Source organism: Haemaphysalis longicornis, unplaced genomic scaffold (genome assembly GCF_048455015.1).
Source record: "Haemaphysalis longicornis isolate Haplotype H1 unplaced genomic scaffold, Haemaphysalis longicornis Haplotype H1 scaffold_6, whole genome shotgun sequence".
Lineage (NCBI taxonomy): Eukaryota > Metazoa > Arthropoda > Arachnida > Ixodida > Ixodidae > Haemaphysalis > Haemaphysalis longicornis.
The window spans coordinates 96,963,368-96,977,566 of NW_027526407.1; the positions used below are offsets into that span (position 1 = coordinate 96,963,368).

Consider the following 14,199-nt stretch of genomic DNA (forward strand, 5'->3'; position numbering starts at 1 on the left):
GGTTCGCCACACTTATACATACATACATACATACATACATACATACATGCATGCATGCGTGCATCCATACGTACATACATACATACATACATACATACATACATACATACTACATACATACATACATACTACATCCATACATACATGCATGCATGCATGCATACATATGTACATACATACATGCATGTATGCATGCATACATACGTACATACATACATACATACATGCATGCACGCATGCATGCATGCATACATACATACATACATACATACATACATACATACATACATACATACATACATACATACATACATACATACATACATACATACGTACATGCACGCATACATACATACTACATACAAACATACATACTACATACATACATACATGCATGCATGCATGCATACATATGTACATACATACATGCATGTATGCATGCATACATACGTACATACATACATACATGCATGCATGCACGCATGCATGCATATGTACATACATACATACATACATACATACATACATACATACATACATACATACATACATACATACATACATACATACATACATACTCAGAGCTTTTGCTGCTCATGAAACTTACAAAGCAGTCATGTCTTGTAGCCCCGCCATGGTTGCTCAGTGGCTAAGGTGTTGTGCCCAAAGACGCGGGTTCGGGCCAGGCCGCGGGGGCCGTTTTTCTGCTTTTGAAAGTAAGTAGCGGTTGTTGTGAACACTGAAACGTACACGGGAAAAAAATGTAGACTTTCACGAGAAGACGGCGCTCGTTCTGATGGAGGTGAAAAAAGAAAACGACCGTGCGTTAAAACTTCGGCGCCCCTAAATGATCCCCAGGAGGCCAAAAGTTTTCCGGGCCCTCCACTATGGCGCGCCTCATGCCCAGGTGTAGCTTGGGTTTTCTAAACCCCAGAATAATTCAAATCAGTAATTTCTGCCCCGTGACTCTTTGCAACCTGCACGTAAAAGCAGACGCAGTGCTTTCACCGCCGTCATTCCGGTCTCCTTTTGTCTTTCAGCGCCGCGGCCGCGGTCTATCTTGGGCCGATGCATCGCCGAGACGGATAACGGTGACATACGGTGACGTGCGGTCAAGTGGCAGGAGCGAGATAAGGCGTTCGATTAATTTTTATTGTGCAATGAGGCTTATGCACGCTTGTGCATCTCCCTCACGGGGCGATTTCCGGCCAAAAAAGAAAACCGAAGTAGTTTGGCAACCACTCACGTGATCCACGCGGTGAGTGGGAGTGTAGAAAAGGCCCGTTAAGGAGCAGCGTTCCTCCAGTAACAGCGGCCCGCGGGTTAAAATAACAGGGTTATTGTAGCCCTTTATATCCTGCTTGACAGTTGAATCATCGCCACTGCAAAGGTAAGAAGGCCTCACGTCAAAAGTTTGAGCAGGTGTTGTTGCATATAGTTGGCGTGCATAAACACCCCGTTCATACTGATTGATTTTGCCAGGGCCCCTATTGCGGGAAGTGTCTGACACTGCAGGCTTTAATACGCGAAACTGAGTTTTAGATGAGCTTCTGGAAGCGCCCCAGGCAGGAGACTAAAAAATCTGATTATGTTTGCCCTTTCCAATTGTATCGCATTGCATTCGGCGCCGAAAACATCCGCTAAAAGTACGCGGCGTACTTTTTGAACAGCATTGCGTGAGAGGGGCACATGAGAGGGACTGGGAAAAAGAAATAACTTCATTGCGTGACAGCGAGGAATCTCAGAGGTCGGCCAAGAGCCTTTGAGTTGTAACAGCGCCTTCGGCCACAAGAATGGCCCAGTCTTCATGTGCGGGTTCGGAGCAGAGCAATTCTACCTCCCGTTGCTCTTGAATAACAATGTTACAACCTAATGTTGTGGCATGCGTTCTGTGGGCAGATCCACATCATGCGTGCTAGGTCCACCCTGTACCTACGCCGGTGGCACTTGTTCGAATATTGCACGGCAAAACACCGCCTGTACGCAATCTGGTTGGGGTACTAGTTCGTTGGCAAAGTCTATAAGCCAAGGATTTCCATTTACTGAGTGTATGAGGGGCTGGGGGAGCGGGCCCGCTCTACCCTGTAGCGATCAGTGATGTCCCTGTAGGACACTAGCCGATCCCTGCCTGAACGACGAAGCAACTGCGCGCTGTGATCGTTACCATCTCGGTTAGAAAATTCTCGATCAGCGTCGTCCCCGCATTCGTTCCCGCCCAAGCCGAAGTGATGATGCCCATATTAGATATATGTTGCCGGAACACTCTGTACTGTGGAGTGCAATCCCGAAAATGGCAGACTCCTTTGGGGAGAAGCGCCCGTTTACCGAAGTTATAATAGGAGACTTCGAGTCGCTCACGACGTATTTGATCTTTTCGGAGGCCGTCATTGCCAAGGCAGAGGCCGGCCTTTCGCCCACCTCCGGATAGCTCGTGCGAACCGACCCGGAGCTAATGGAATTTCCCAGTCGACTGATTATCGCCATGTGCATGGCATCGCGACCTGAGTACACGGCCGCGTCCACCCAAACCACGTACTCTGAATTTCCGTATCGTTTGTGCATAACTTTCGCGCTTGCCTGTCTACGTTCCAGATTGTGAACCTGGTGCTTGTTTTTATAGGTCGGTGTGATATGATTGTGTTCGCGCAAATCGGTACACAAAGAGTACCTTGTGTGCGCTGGATCTCGGGTGGTTGATTCGCGGGGAGACGAGAAGATGCCGACCCGTCTGGCTGTAGCTAAACCGCTGTCGCTGAGGTAGCCATTGGGCCTCTATTAGTCCGCAGAACGTATTATAAAGCCCGAGTGCCTTGAACCATTCGGTCGGAGCAGTGATTGGTATGCATAGGGCCTACTTTTGTAGGCCTGTCAACAGATGGCGTCAATTTTGGCTTCTTCATCCTTTTTGAGGTGTAAAAAAGAGGTGATGTGCACTATTCTACTGGGGACAAACGCTTCGAGTAATCGCATGAGACGGTGCTCCTTCATCCCGCGGTGCCGATTACGCATGTGAAATACGACTCGAGTTGTCTGATGCGCGATTTTTTGTAGTACGACGGCAGTCTCAGAGGTACGTCTACTGGCCATTATTCGGAGACCGAGAACCCGTATACTGGGCACTGTGAGGATGGGTTGAGCTCCATTTGCGAAGATTTTCGCAGCCGGGAATTTATGTTTTGTACGTCTACCCCTACTAGTTGGCCCGTAGAGAAAGATTTCTGATTTTTGCGAAGACGAGATGCGGGCTCCGGGACATACGTACCACTCAACGGCCGCAATTCATTTTTTTGAAGTATCCTGAATCTGCTCGTCGCTGCCTCCCCTGACCCAAAGCGTGACATCATAAATTGTGTTTTGGAGGCCACCGATCCGTTTAAGTACTTGGCAAGACCCATCATGACTATGCAAAAGAGAAACTCGGAGACGACCTGAATCCCCGTGTTCCGAAACTCCATAACACCTCAGTGGAGTCCCTCTAAGGCTAGAGTAGCTATACATTCACAGAAAGACAAAGTTACTGACTTAGTTGTATACTCGTTTACCAAGGCAAAGAGGGGCAGGTTGTCAAGGATTGCCCAATATTTTATGTTGTCAACCGCCCTAGTTCAATCTTATCCCAATATGGCTTTGGTATCTGGTGGCAGAAAAATATTTCAACTCGTGCCCAGTAAAAAGATCGGGCCAAAATTAAGTCCACCCACCGCGGTGGCGCAATCGCCACGTTTGTTTCACTCGCCGTTCGGGCGTCGTTAAGACGAGGTTTAGGCACATATATTGAGAATGCGTGCTTCCAAAACAAACGGGCGCCTAGTCAGTAGTTGGTGGGTTTGTAGTGCTGCGGAGTAAAAAGCATATTTTCTGCTCGTACGCTCCGACAAAGATTCCGAATAGAAAAGATTATTTAGCAAATTGGAGCCTTCATTGAAACAGTGAACGATGTGCTGCCATGTTTGGAGGCTTCAAGTCTGTTTCTGCATAACACGATTAAAGACAACCGCTACACTGTTTAAAGACGCAAGTACTGAAGCCTATGCACGATCATTGATTGTGGCCTATGGACAATCATTTTCGAGGCTACAGTAATTGGGGCTTGGTCGAACTAATTTTATTAGAATTTATACCAAAATGTCGAGATTATCATAAGCAGCCGTTAGATTTCTGCGATCGCTGTTTGAATACTTTAAACATGAGAATATAAATTCAAACCGTCTAAGTTATGCGACTTTTGTAAACCATGCCCACACTGTTTTCAAAGAAGAATCCAGAGAAGAAGTCAATAGGTTAAATTTGAGCGATTAGGGTAAAAAATGGAATAAAAGCACTAGAACGAGCGACACTACTGAAAATGACTATAAATATACCTAAAAGATTTCGCGCAATAATTTACAGGCGCTCGTAGCATAAGAGTATGCATGGCCGGCAGCATTGATAGGAGCGGGTGCTAAATGGGTAGCGATGATTGCAAGGCCTGAAGGGTGAGCCCTATCTTCACGACTCAAAGCGCTGTGCTACGCTGATAAGCTCGGAGCAAGACAAAATATGCTTTTCTGGCCTGAAATTCCTATTTCGAGAAAAAATTGTTTTCCTGCGTGTTTTCGTAGAGTTTGCTATCTCAAAAGCGTAGAAATAAAAAATAAACCTGAAAGTAAAAGTACGTAATAATTTACAGGTGTGACAATTATGTAGGACATTGGGCAACTCAATTTTTTGAGGAAAGAATTTATACTTGCTTTGCTAAAAGCGACACCCTGAGCCTACAAAAAAATAAATCGGCAGTGCAAGTATTTACACATTTATGAACATTTCGAGAAACCTGGATTTCAGTTTCTTTTCACGCCCCGTCGTCCAGCCCTGTGTCCAATGGAGCTTTTATTTAATAGCCTCCAGCTCCATGACAACTCCACCATGGTGATGTCTATCATAGGAGGCACCCTTGGAGAACTCTTGCCAAGAAAAGTAGCAGTATCAGGTTTGTTATCAAGACGCTACATGATTGCTTCAGGATAGCGTGTGTGGTGTCGGCAAATGACGACACCAGTTCGGGAAGGGCTAGAGACAGTTTGTCACGACCGTTGCGCTCCAATTTACACGACGCCATTGGCTCCACTGGGTGGTACGTCACGCTTGCTTAGCAGCCGATGACCGTGCTCCGCCTACTACTTGCTAAACGGCACTACTTTTCATGTGAGTACGTCAGTTCTAGAATAGGGGAAACGAGCGCCTGAAGGCCAGATAGAGGGCCCCTAAATACAGCATGCCCACTCACGACAATAACTGAAGATTTCCATCAACGACTAGCCAAACGCTCCCGCTACCTGCATCCGGCGCTGTCGCTGCTAACAGGTCCCTCAAAGGTCGGGACAAGTAGAAAAGGATTACCATCGCCGCACTTACTCCGTCACCAATCTATGTACCCACGCCGACGAGGATGACCAGCTGAATCTTTCACCGTGCTATCAACCCCTTCGCGCATTCGTAAATTGATATTCAGCAATAGTGCTGCTCTGGCGGGCGGCGACACGTTTTAGCTGCTGCGGTGTGGGCCGATTCGGACGCGCTGCTTGCTCAGCGTTCACGCAGATGTCTGGGACGGTCGCGCGTAGCGTTTCCGCCTGCAGGAGACGCTCCGTTTTTTTTAGCGTAATTCCTATATCTTAAACGACGCGCTAAATAAAAAAGCTCAGCTAACCTCGTGTGACGGTTGGGGACGATCGACATTCGTCCCTACAAAGACATGCCCTCACCTTGGCGCCGCCCGAACTGCCAAAACTAACGGCGATTTCCTTCAGTGCCGGAAGCGCTGATTGGCTGCAGCATTTCACTGAACTCGCCAATGGCGGCACCTTAGTCCTGTAGCCTTCAGGGCCAGTTCCGCCAGAGAGGCTACGACGCGCGTTAAAAGCTATGTTAATGCTCCATTGAATAGCGACGAGTATTAACATATAAGCAAATAAAAACAGAACCTGTAATCTAATAATGCCCGTGAAATCGTGACCACGGAGTAAGATGTGACCTTTTTTCGGACCATTTTAAGACCACGTTTGTTCGGTCCAGAAAAAGCTGGAAGCGATAAGCACTGGCCGATACCGTGATGTGCTGGCGTGATCAAGTACTCAGCAGATAATCGTGGGAGAGCAGCCAAAAAAGCATGCGTTCGGGATGAAAAGAAGTCAAGCACGCCGCAGCGATATAACGGAGATAGACTACCAAGTGCGTCACACATACTACAGATATTACGCAGGTGTTCGTCGAGCATTCCAGTTGCCTGTCCGCCCAAAGTAATGTGAACAGAGAAAAGCTCCAACAGGAGTTCCTTTCGTTAATGTCACTATTGTAGGAGCCAGATAGATACACATCCGAAAGTAAGTCAGACAAAACTACATTGACAAAAAAACTTCGCCGCTTCCCCGGAACAAGAGGTGGCAAGGAAATCGGGAGGATAGTGCCCTGGAAACATGTGCGCAGAACGTAGCTCGTATCGAAAATGAATCAGATCCTGCTGTTTCACGGATCAAAATGATCGAATTCTATTTTTAACGGTAGTGTTATTTTGGATTGACTCTTCAGACTGTTTCGTGGGTGGAAAGGTTTGTTTTCAGAGCTTGCTTGTCATAATTGAGACGTAAATTAAGAGATCGGCGAAAGGTTTGTTCCCAGACGCCGATGACAAAGTTAAAGAAAAAAGAAGGGAACGAAATAAAATTCAGCGATGTGACACAAAGACTGCGTCCCGTCTCAGTCGTCTCTACGGAGTAACTCGGGTAATATTTATTCTTTTACACCCATGGTTACATTTTCAGTACTGACATAGATAGCCGCCGCTTACAAGGCCTGAAAACTCCCTCCCGCCACCCCCAACCCCTCTGATAGTAAAAACTAATTCACTATTAAGACGAACACGATACGAGCAGCCTTTTTAAGCAGCGTTTTAGAATTTCGAAGCATGGCCTTAAAAATCTGGCTTACTTCCTGAGTGCCTTCATGTGTGCCCAAGAAAATTTTTCCACGGAAGAATTCGATAATAGCTGCTACCGGCGCCAAGAGGACTCACCTGCTCTGCATGTATAGTTCTACATTTCTTGAAAACCTGTTGCGGATGTTTAATGCATTTTCTGTCAAAACTAAACCGCACCATTCTTAGAAGTCGATTTAAAAATAGTTTTCTGAAGAATGCCGCATCAACTACAGTGTCTAAATTTCATATGAGCCAAATCCAAACTTATGATCCCATCTTGCTCAAAACCACAGCGTAATTTCTAATTACTTGTGGCCATAAACTTCCCCTATAGCTGACATCTAAAACATCCTGCAATAGCATTGATAGCCACTGCGTGTCCACGCTTTTCAAGTATAGGTACTTAAATACCTTAGCTGCCCACCTTCGTTGATCCATTTGTCTCAACCTCATCTCAAAACATATTGTTACGTCCGGGAGGGATTTATTAAGGCAAGAGCGCAGGCTCCGAAGGCAGGGAAAAGTCGAGCACCGTTGAGCACGACGCGAGCAGCGGTCCGGCTTCTTCCGCTAGTCCAGAGAGCCCAGCTCCCGCATCCTCTTTCTCCTGTTCAGCTAATCCAATCCACTTGGCCAAGCCAATGTTGCATAATTGGTTTACCGTTACAGGTATTCATCATTTGCGCCGCAGAAACGTGGGGCATAATGGTGGCGTTGGAAACGGCGAAGGAAGTTCTCGGGAGGACTATATCCCGCGGACTCGCGGCTACCACCGCGCCTAGGACTATAAATCCGGGAGGCAAAGTTTTGGTCGTTGAGAACAGCGCTGTAGGGCTGAAGAGCGTTCGTTTGCACCTGTTCTGCCAATGAGTTTTCGCGCTTACGGCCGCGGTCGGAACTTTCCCGATATTCTTGATGTCGCAACAGTTCTTCGCGCACGATGTGGCGAATGGTGTCGGCCAAGTCAGACGGTGGGCAGTCGTCAAAACTGGCGACGGTAGTCACGTTAGCTAAGCGACCAAATTCTGGCGTAATGCGACGCAGCTTCAAAGCCTCGAATGTGCGGCATTGCTGAATGACGTCCGCTGCTGACTCCAGTCTCTCTCTACCAATCAGAAAATGATAGACGTCTTCTGCGATTCCTTTCAAGAGGTGGCCTACCGTGTCTTCCTCCGACATTTGCGGGTTGACAACTCGGCAGAGCTTCAATATTTCCTCGATGTAGGTGGCACACGTCTCTCCAGGAATTTGTGCGCGCTGAAGCAGCGCCTGTTCGGCCCTTTTCTTTTTTGCGGCGGGGTCGCCGAAGCGTCCGGTGATTTCTTCGACGAAGCGGTCCCAAGTTGTGAACTTGCTTTCGTTGTTTTCGAACCAAGTGAGCGCTGTTTCATCCAGGGAAAACACGACGTTAGCGAGCTGAGCAGGTGTATCCCAGCGATTGTATCGGCTCACCCGCCTGTAATGGGTGAGCCATTCCTGAACGTCTTCCTCAGCGTACCCACAGAATTTTCGTGGTTCTCGTGGCGGATACCAGCTGGCCATTGGCGGAGACTTGGGAAGACGGCTGTCCGCAGCCGGTGGCATGGTATCTGGTGCTGGTGGTAGGCCCGCAACGCGTCGGCTTCGGTGCAAGTCTGGGAGTTCCGTCATCGCTACGTACCCCGCACCTCCACCAGACTGTTACGTCCGGGAGGGATTTATTAAGGCAAGAGCGCAGGCTCCGAAGGCAGGGAATAGTCGAGCACCGTTGAGCACGACGCAAGCTTCTTCTTGAGCACGACGCGGTCTGGCTTCTTCTTCCTCTAGTCCAGAGAGCCGAGCTCCCGCATCCTCTTTCTCCTCTTCAGCTAATCCAATCCACTTGGCCAATCCATGTTGCAGAATTGGTTTACCGTTACAGGTATTTTAATCTGCGCTTTTCGAACTTCAAACGACGCCCAGCCCAATCTCCTGCACTACTTCGTTGCTTGTTTTCCCATGCGCGCCTAAGGCCAAACAGCCTACCGTTCTCTGGTTCACATCAAAGCCTGATAGAATGTCTGATTTTATGCAGAGTACGGCATTCGTAAATGTGAGGCAGGGAACCATTACTCCTTTCCACATTCCTCTCACTACTTCATATTTGTTATACCCCTACAGAAAGTTCGCTTTCATAGAAAGTTGGATTTCCTGCAGTGCGCTTTCTGGTGTGCGTGAAAGGCGTGACTGAGACAGAAATATTTACCTTAATATTTCTTTTTCAATGCGCACAATGGCACATTCTAGGTTAAGACATCAAGGGAGCCAAAGCAATTGTTTGTTCCCTGCCGACCAGACTGCTTTGAATACCAAACAACCGGTGGCGACAGATCACGTTTTTTGTTTTGAAATAATGGAGAGGTTTCTTCTTTTGAAACATTTTGCAACGATCAATTAAAAACAATTCACGCTGGATTATCAGGGAATAAGGTTCTTTTCTGTGGAAAACTAAAACCGGTGTTCCTCTGACACCGCCGTGCTGTTGAGACCACGAAGGATATGGCGGAGTATACTGGCCGTGAATTACAGTGATGTCCACGTCAGTAGAATCCCGGACTATTTCAATGAGCCAATACATCTGTTTGCTAAGTTGTATAAAGTGCAGGAGCTTTCACCCGAGTGGGTCACAATATGTAGTGTTTGTTCCATCCAAAGATTACTTAAATTTTTGTGGAAGCGTAATCCAGGATTACGTGTTTTTAGTAATTAGTAAACACGTGCGTGTGTGTGCCGTTCACCTATTAAAAGGCAATAAAAAAGCAGCAGCGGCGTTGTCCGAAAAGGCGGGTTCAATCCCGGCCGCACTGGCGTCCGCTTTTGAGAAGGAGGGAAAAAGTGAACCCCTGCGCCAACATTTCGGTGTACGTTTAAAGAACTCTAGGGGGTCAAGAAGAACCCGGAGCATTTCAGTACGGCGCACTTCATAGATGAGGTTTACCGTCGGCGCGAAGAGCCACATAATTTCATTTCCGTTTGAATATAATAATGTCCCGTATTGAACGGGTAAGGTGAAAACCAGGGCAATCAACAAGTGATGTAAGGTCAATGTGCGAAAGAGAGTGACTTTTTCATGTTGAGTGGCAAAGCCTTTACGGAGTTCCGGGACGCTGGCGCTCGTGATGGTGCGTTACCGTTTCTTCTAAGGACTCTATATGCACTCTAAATCACTAAGCCAATAGTTTGGAGCTCACGTAGATGTCAGCAAGGATACCGGCGACGTGCCTTCGTGTTGGCTGCAACCGTCTAATGGACGCGATGGAATCGTACGCCAAGTAGATATCAAATAACATGGAGCATGCTCTGCAAGAGAAACAAAATCCAGCCAGCAAGTGATTAGTGGCTTCCTCCAGCACCACGTAAGAATAAACCATTAAAACATGCTGAAAACGCTCTCACGCGGTTGTCATTTATTGCTATGTAAAGTCCAGGAATTCAGTTATAAAATGCATTACAAATTACCACTAAAATAGATCGTTATCGGTGTTTATTTTACTAGAGGGCAACAACATCATTCCTTTACCATTTTACGGAATAGTGCATTTGATTCTTTCCCCTCTCAGTAGTAATAAACGTGTTTATCAAAGAGCTTATCCATACGTACGAAGGGAAAGAGTGCTGCCTCGGAACCTGCCAGCGTGCCATTTTTGGAGACAGCGCTCGTCTGCCTAGTGCTGCTTTTTCACGCATTGTACTTTCTGATCGTGATTTGGGAGCACCTATCGAAGGTGTATTTTTAATAAATGGAATTCTTTTACTCTTACGAGTACATTCAGCCACACAAGCACCGTCGTCTGTAAATTTGGCCGCTAAGCCGCAGTGGGAACACGGTTGTACGGCTACGCGCCGCTGAGTACAAGATATAAACACTATTGACCGATGTGCAGCCTAAATACACTGAACGTGTGTTCTTTTCAAGTTGATTTTCTACTTCCCACAGCTCTACATATTGGTACAGCGCGCGGCCTTTTCAGTAACCATACGCGTCTCGTGAGAGCCAAAGTAATACATTATGAAACTGTTATTAATATTTGTCTATCACCACTACAGAAATAACATTTCTGACGGATGGTAGGTATTTGTTTGAGCACACGAACGTCCCACTTATTGTTTCTGGACTATTCCTATGACGCACCAGTTCCTGGCGTTTCCTATAAGTTCACGGCTCTGATAGAAGCCTATGTTTTCTGTACAACTCCACGGGGAAGTCATTTCGGCAAGTAAGGAATAACTAGCTCTGCGTTACGCATTTAGCCATACTGCCCAACCGGGCAACGCCGGCAAATATAAATTATTGCTCTCGTTCTTACATACGTTGCTCCTTCTGTTAGATAGGCCCGCACGTTCACTGCCTAAACTATTTTGTGTAGTAATATTCAGTGTTACGCGGGGGAGGTCCCTCAAACAGTATTTTTGTGACCTCCTTCTGCAGTAATAAATACGTGCAGTCCTTATCAACGAAGCATATAAACTATTATCGTGACATCCTGTCCATTGAAAATACTGCAATAGGTATCGCAAATACCGCTCCTTTGTGTGTTACGACGACGTTTCATATGCCCGACAAGTGTCCCGACCTTTTGATATAACTGTACTTCGTCTGTGTTCTTCATCTAAAGTTTTCAGAGCGGTGCTAGCTACCACCCACAAGCGAAACATACAGTTGTGCTAGCCAAAAATACCCCAGTAAGGAGTGGATAACGCAACAGCCTAGATAGCCGAATTGATGGGGCATCCGTTATGAAATAGGAAGGCATGGGTTCCGCCCCCATTAAATCAGTGTTTTTTTTCTATATACTTTCATAACATAAATTAACCAAAAAAAAGAAGTTCACTAACCATAATATGAAATTAAAAAGGCTAGGATGGTTTCAAGCGGATAACTGAAATTCGGGGTTTTATGTTACGAAGTTAACCTGGGCTAAAGGCGCGCCGTAGTGGTGGTATCCGGATGACTTTTTGCGGCCAGAAGATATAAACGTAACTGCACCACAATCTTGCAAAAAAATATTGCAGCAACAATCACTTCACTAAAATAAGGGGATTAGTAACAGATTCTGCACAGAAATGTACGACACAAGTACGCTATTTCCTCCTATATTTTCATTACAGCCCTTCCACTACCTGGCACGGAGTTTTCCTTCGCGACAGATCAAAATCAGCAGTTCACAGCTATTCGCTGGCCACGAGACCAACTGGATGCTATGGCAGATCACGGCAACATTGGGCGGCCCATCCAGATCCTGCGGCTCGAAGATGGCAGCCACTTTAGCTTTGACATCGATGCACTGAGGGAAATACTGCTGGCTGGACACGTCAAGAACCTACCCGTGGTGGTGGTCGCAATAGCTGGCAAATTCCGGAAGGGCAAGTCTTTCCTGATGAATTTTTTTCTTCAGTACATGCGGAACAGGACACAAGAAGAATGGATGATAGACCCTAATGAGCCACAACAAGGATTTCGATGGCGCAGTGGCTCGGACCGAGAGACTAAAGGCATTTGGATCTGGAGCGACGTTTTTGTGGTGAGACAGTCAATTTTCTTAAACGAGTATTCGGGGCTGGGGTGACGTCTTTGCGGTGAGGAAATCAATTTCTGTAAACGCGCATTCGGATGTGCAGCGAGGTCTTTGTGGTGAAGCAATTAATTTCTGTAAACGGGCATTGGATCTGGAGCGAGGTTTACGGGGTTAGACAATGACTTTCTGTAAATAGGCATTTGGATCTAAAGCGAGATCTTTATGATGAGAATCAGCTTCTGTAAACGGGCATTCGGGTCAAGAGTGAGCCCCTTAGTGGTGAGCTAAACAGTTTCTGTAAATGGGTGTTTGTATGTGGAGCGAGGTCAATGTAGCGAGACAGCCAGTTTCTGCAAACTGGCATCTGGATCTGGAGCGAGGTCTTTGTGGTGAGGCATTCAATTTATGTAAATGAGCATTTGGACATAGAGCGGGGTTTTTCTTCTGAGGCAATTATTTCAGTGAGCCGGTGCCCTACGACGTCAGTGTTTGCCTTTTTCAGGTGACCACAACTGAAGGAAGGAAGGTGGCCGTGCTGTTCTTAGACTCCCAGGGTACATTCGATTGCGAATCTACGGTCAAGGACTGTGCCAAAATATTCGCCTTCAGCGCCATGGCGAGCTCGGTGCTGATATACAACCTGCAGAATAACTTAGATGAAGCCGACCTGCAGCACCTACAACTATTCACCCAATATGGACGACTGGCCATGGAGGTGGGCAATTGCTTTCGTTCTCGTGTGTATATAACGTGCGATATGCAAACTTGACTATATAATTTAAAACGTTTGGGCACTTGCGTAGGTCTTTATTCAATGGCCGGACCTCACGATACCGCAGTAGTGAATGCTGAAACATTCTTGCGTGAATTTAAATGTTTTTGTGCCCTCCAAAGGGGTGTACCCCGGAACAACCGTTTCCGGTTTGAACCCGTGCCATTCGATCCCATTTCCGAAACGCCCGTCCTGGTTTAGCTGTCCCGTGTGCGCCCGTTCCCAAACCTGCCTTCCCGTTTGCGTGTTTTCTTTCTCAATCCGCTCCGAAAACGCCCTTATTTTCCATTTGAACTTGAATTGTTTCAACCCATTCCAATTTGTGAAATTATCCTTTACCGTTTTTTTTAGGTGTTCCCCAAAATCTGCGTCCATGGAACGGGCTAGAATTACTGTAAAAGCATCTATACAGCAATTTGCCTGGAATTGAGCATACGGCAGATCTTGACAGCCGATAAAAGTTTACGAATGCCAGAAGCCGATACTGCGCTCTTGAATCCTCTTGAAGAAGGAAATGCTGTCGGATATCTTTTTCGTCTGGCTTCTGCACAAATCAAAAAGTTCGCTTGTTGATTCATGGCTCTCTCCAGGAAAGAAGCAATCGCACAGACGCAAACTTTAGCTCTCGGAAAACTTTTTTCTAGTACCGGTGCTCCTAGGGGCCACCACGGCCAACTAATCAACCATATTCGGAAACATTTCGCTGTCATAAGCTTGTGAACCGAACAAACATCATCGATGTGGGTTCGAATCCAGACAGTTGCATGGATTGGTTTTAATATTCGAGAAGCGTGCCACCAAGTAGAAATACAACTTCTGCAATGACCAATCCGGCAAAAGCTGCGTGTATTGCATTTGATGCATGCCTATGGTGCCACTTCACAGAACAGTTCCCAAGCCGGCATTTGCTTCTGAAACAATTGTTTGAAGTAATAAAA

At 46.6% G+C, this 14,199-nt stretch overlaps 1 protein-coding gene across 2 annotated transcripts in view; it reads left to right on the forward strand.

The window, feature by feature from the left end:
- Positions 1-1,254: 1,254 nt before the first annotated feature.
- Positions 1,255-14,199, forward strand: part of LOC144141069 (atlastin-2-like) — a 31,818-nt gene continuing 18,873 nt past the window's right edge. For both annotated transcript variants that reach the window (XM_077672577.1, XM_077672578.1), the window contains exons 1-3: positions 1,255-1,390; positions 12,083-12,495; positions 12,992-13,204. In XM_077672577.1, coding sequence (XP_077528703.1) covers positions 12,175-12,495; positions 12,992-13,204 — 534 coding nt within the window. In that variant the 5' untranslated portion in view covers positions 1,255-1,390; positions 12,083-12,174. The remainder of the gene's footprint in view (positions 1,391-12,082; positions 12,496-12,991; positions 13,205-14,199) is intronic.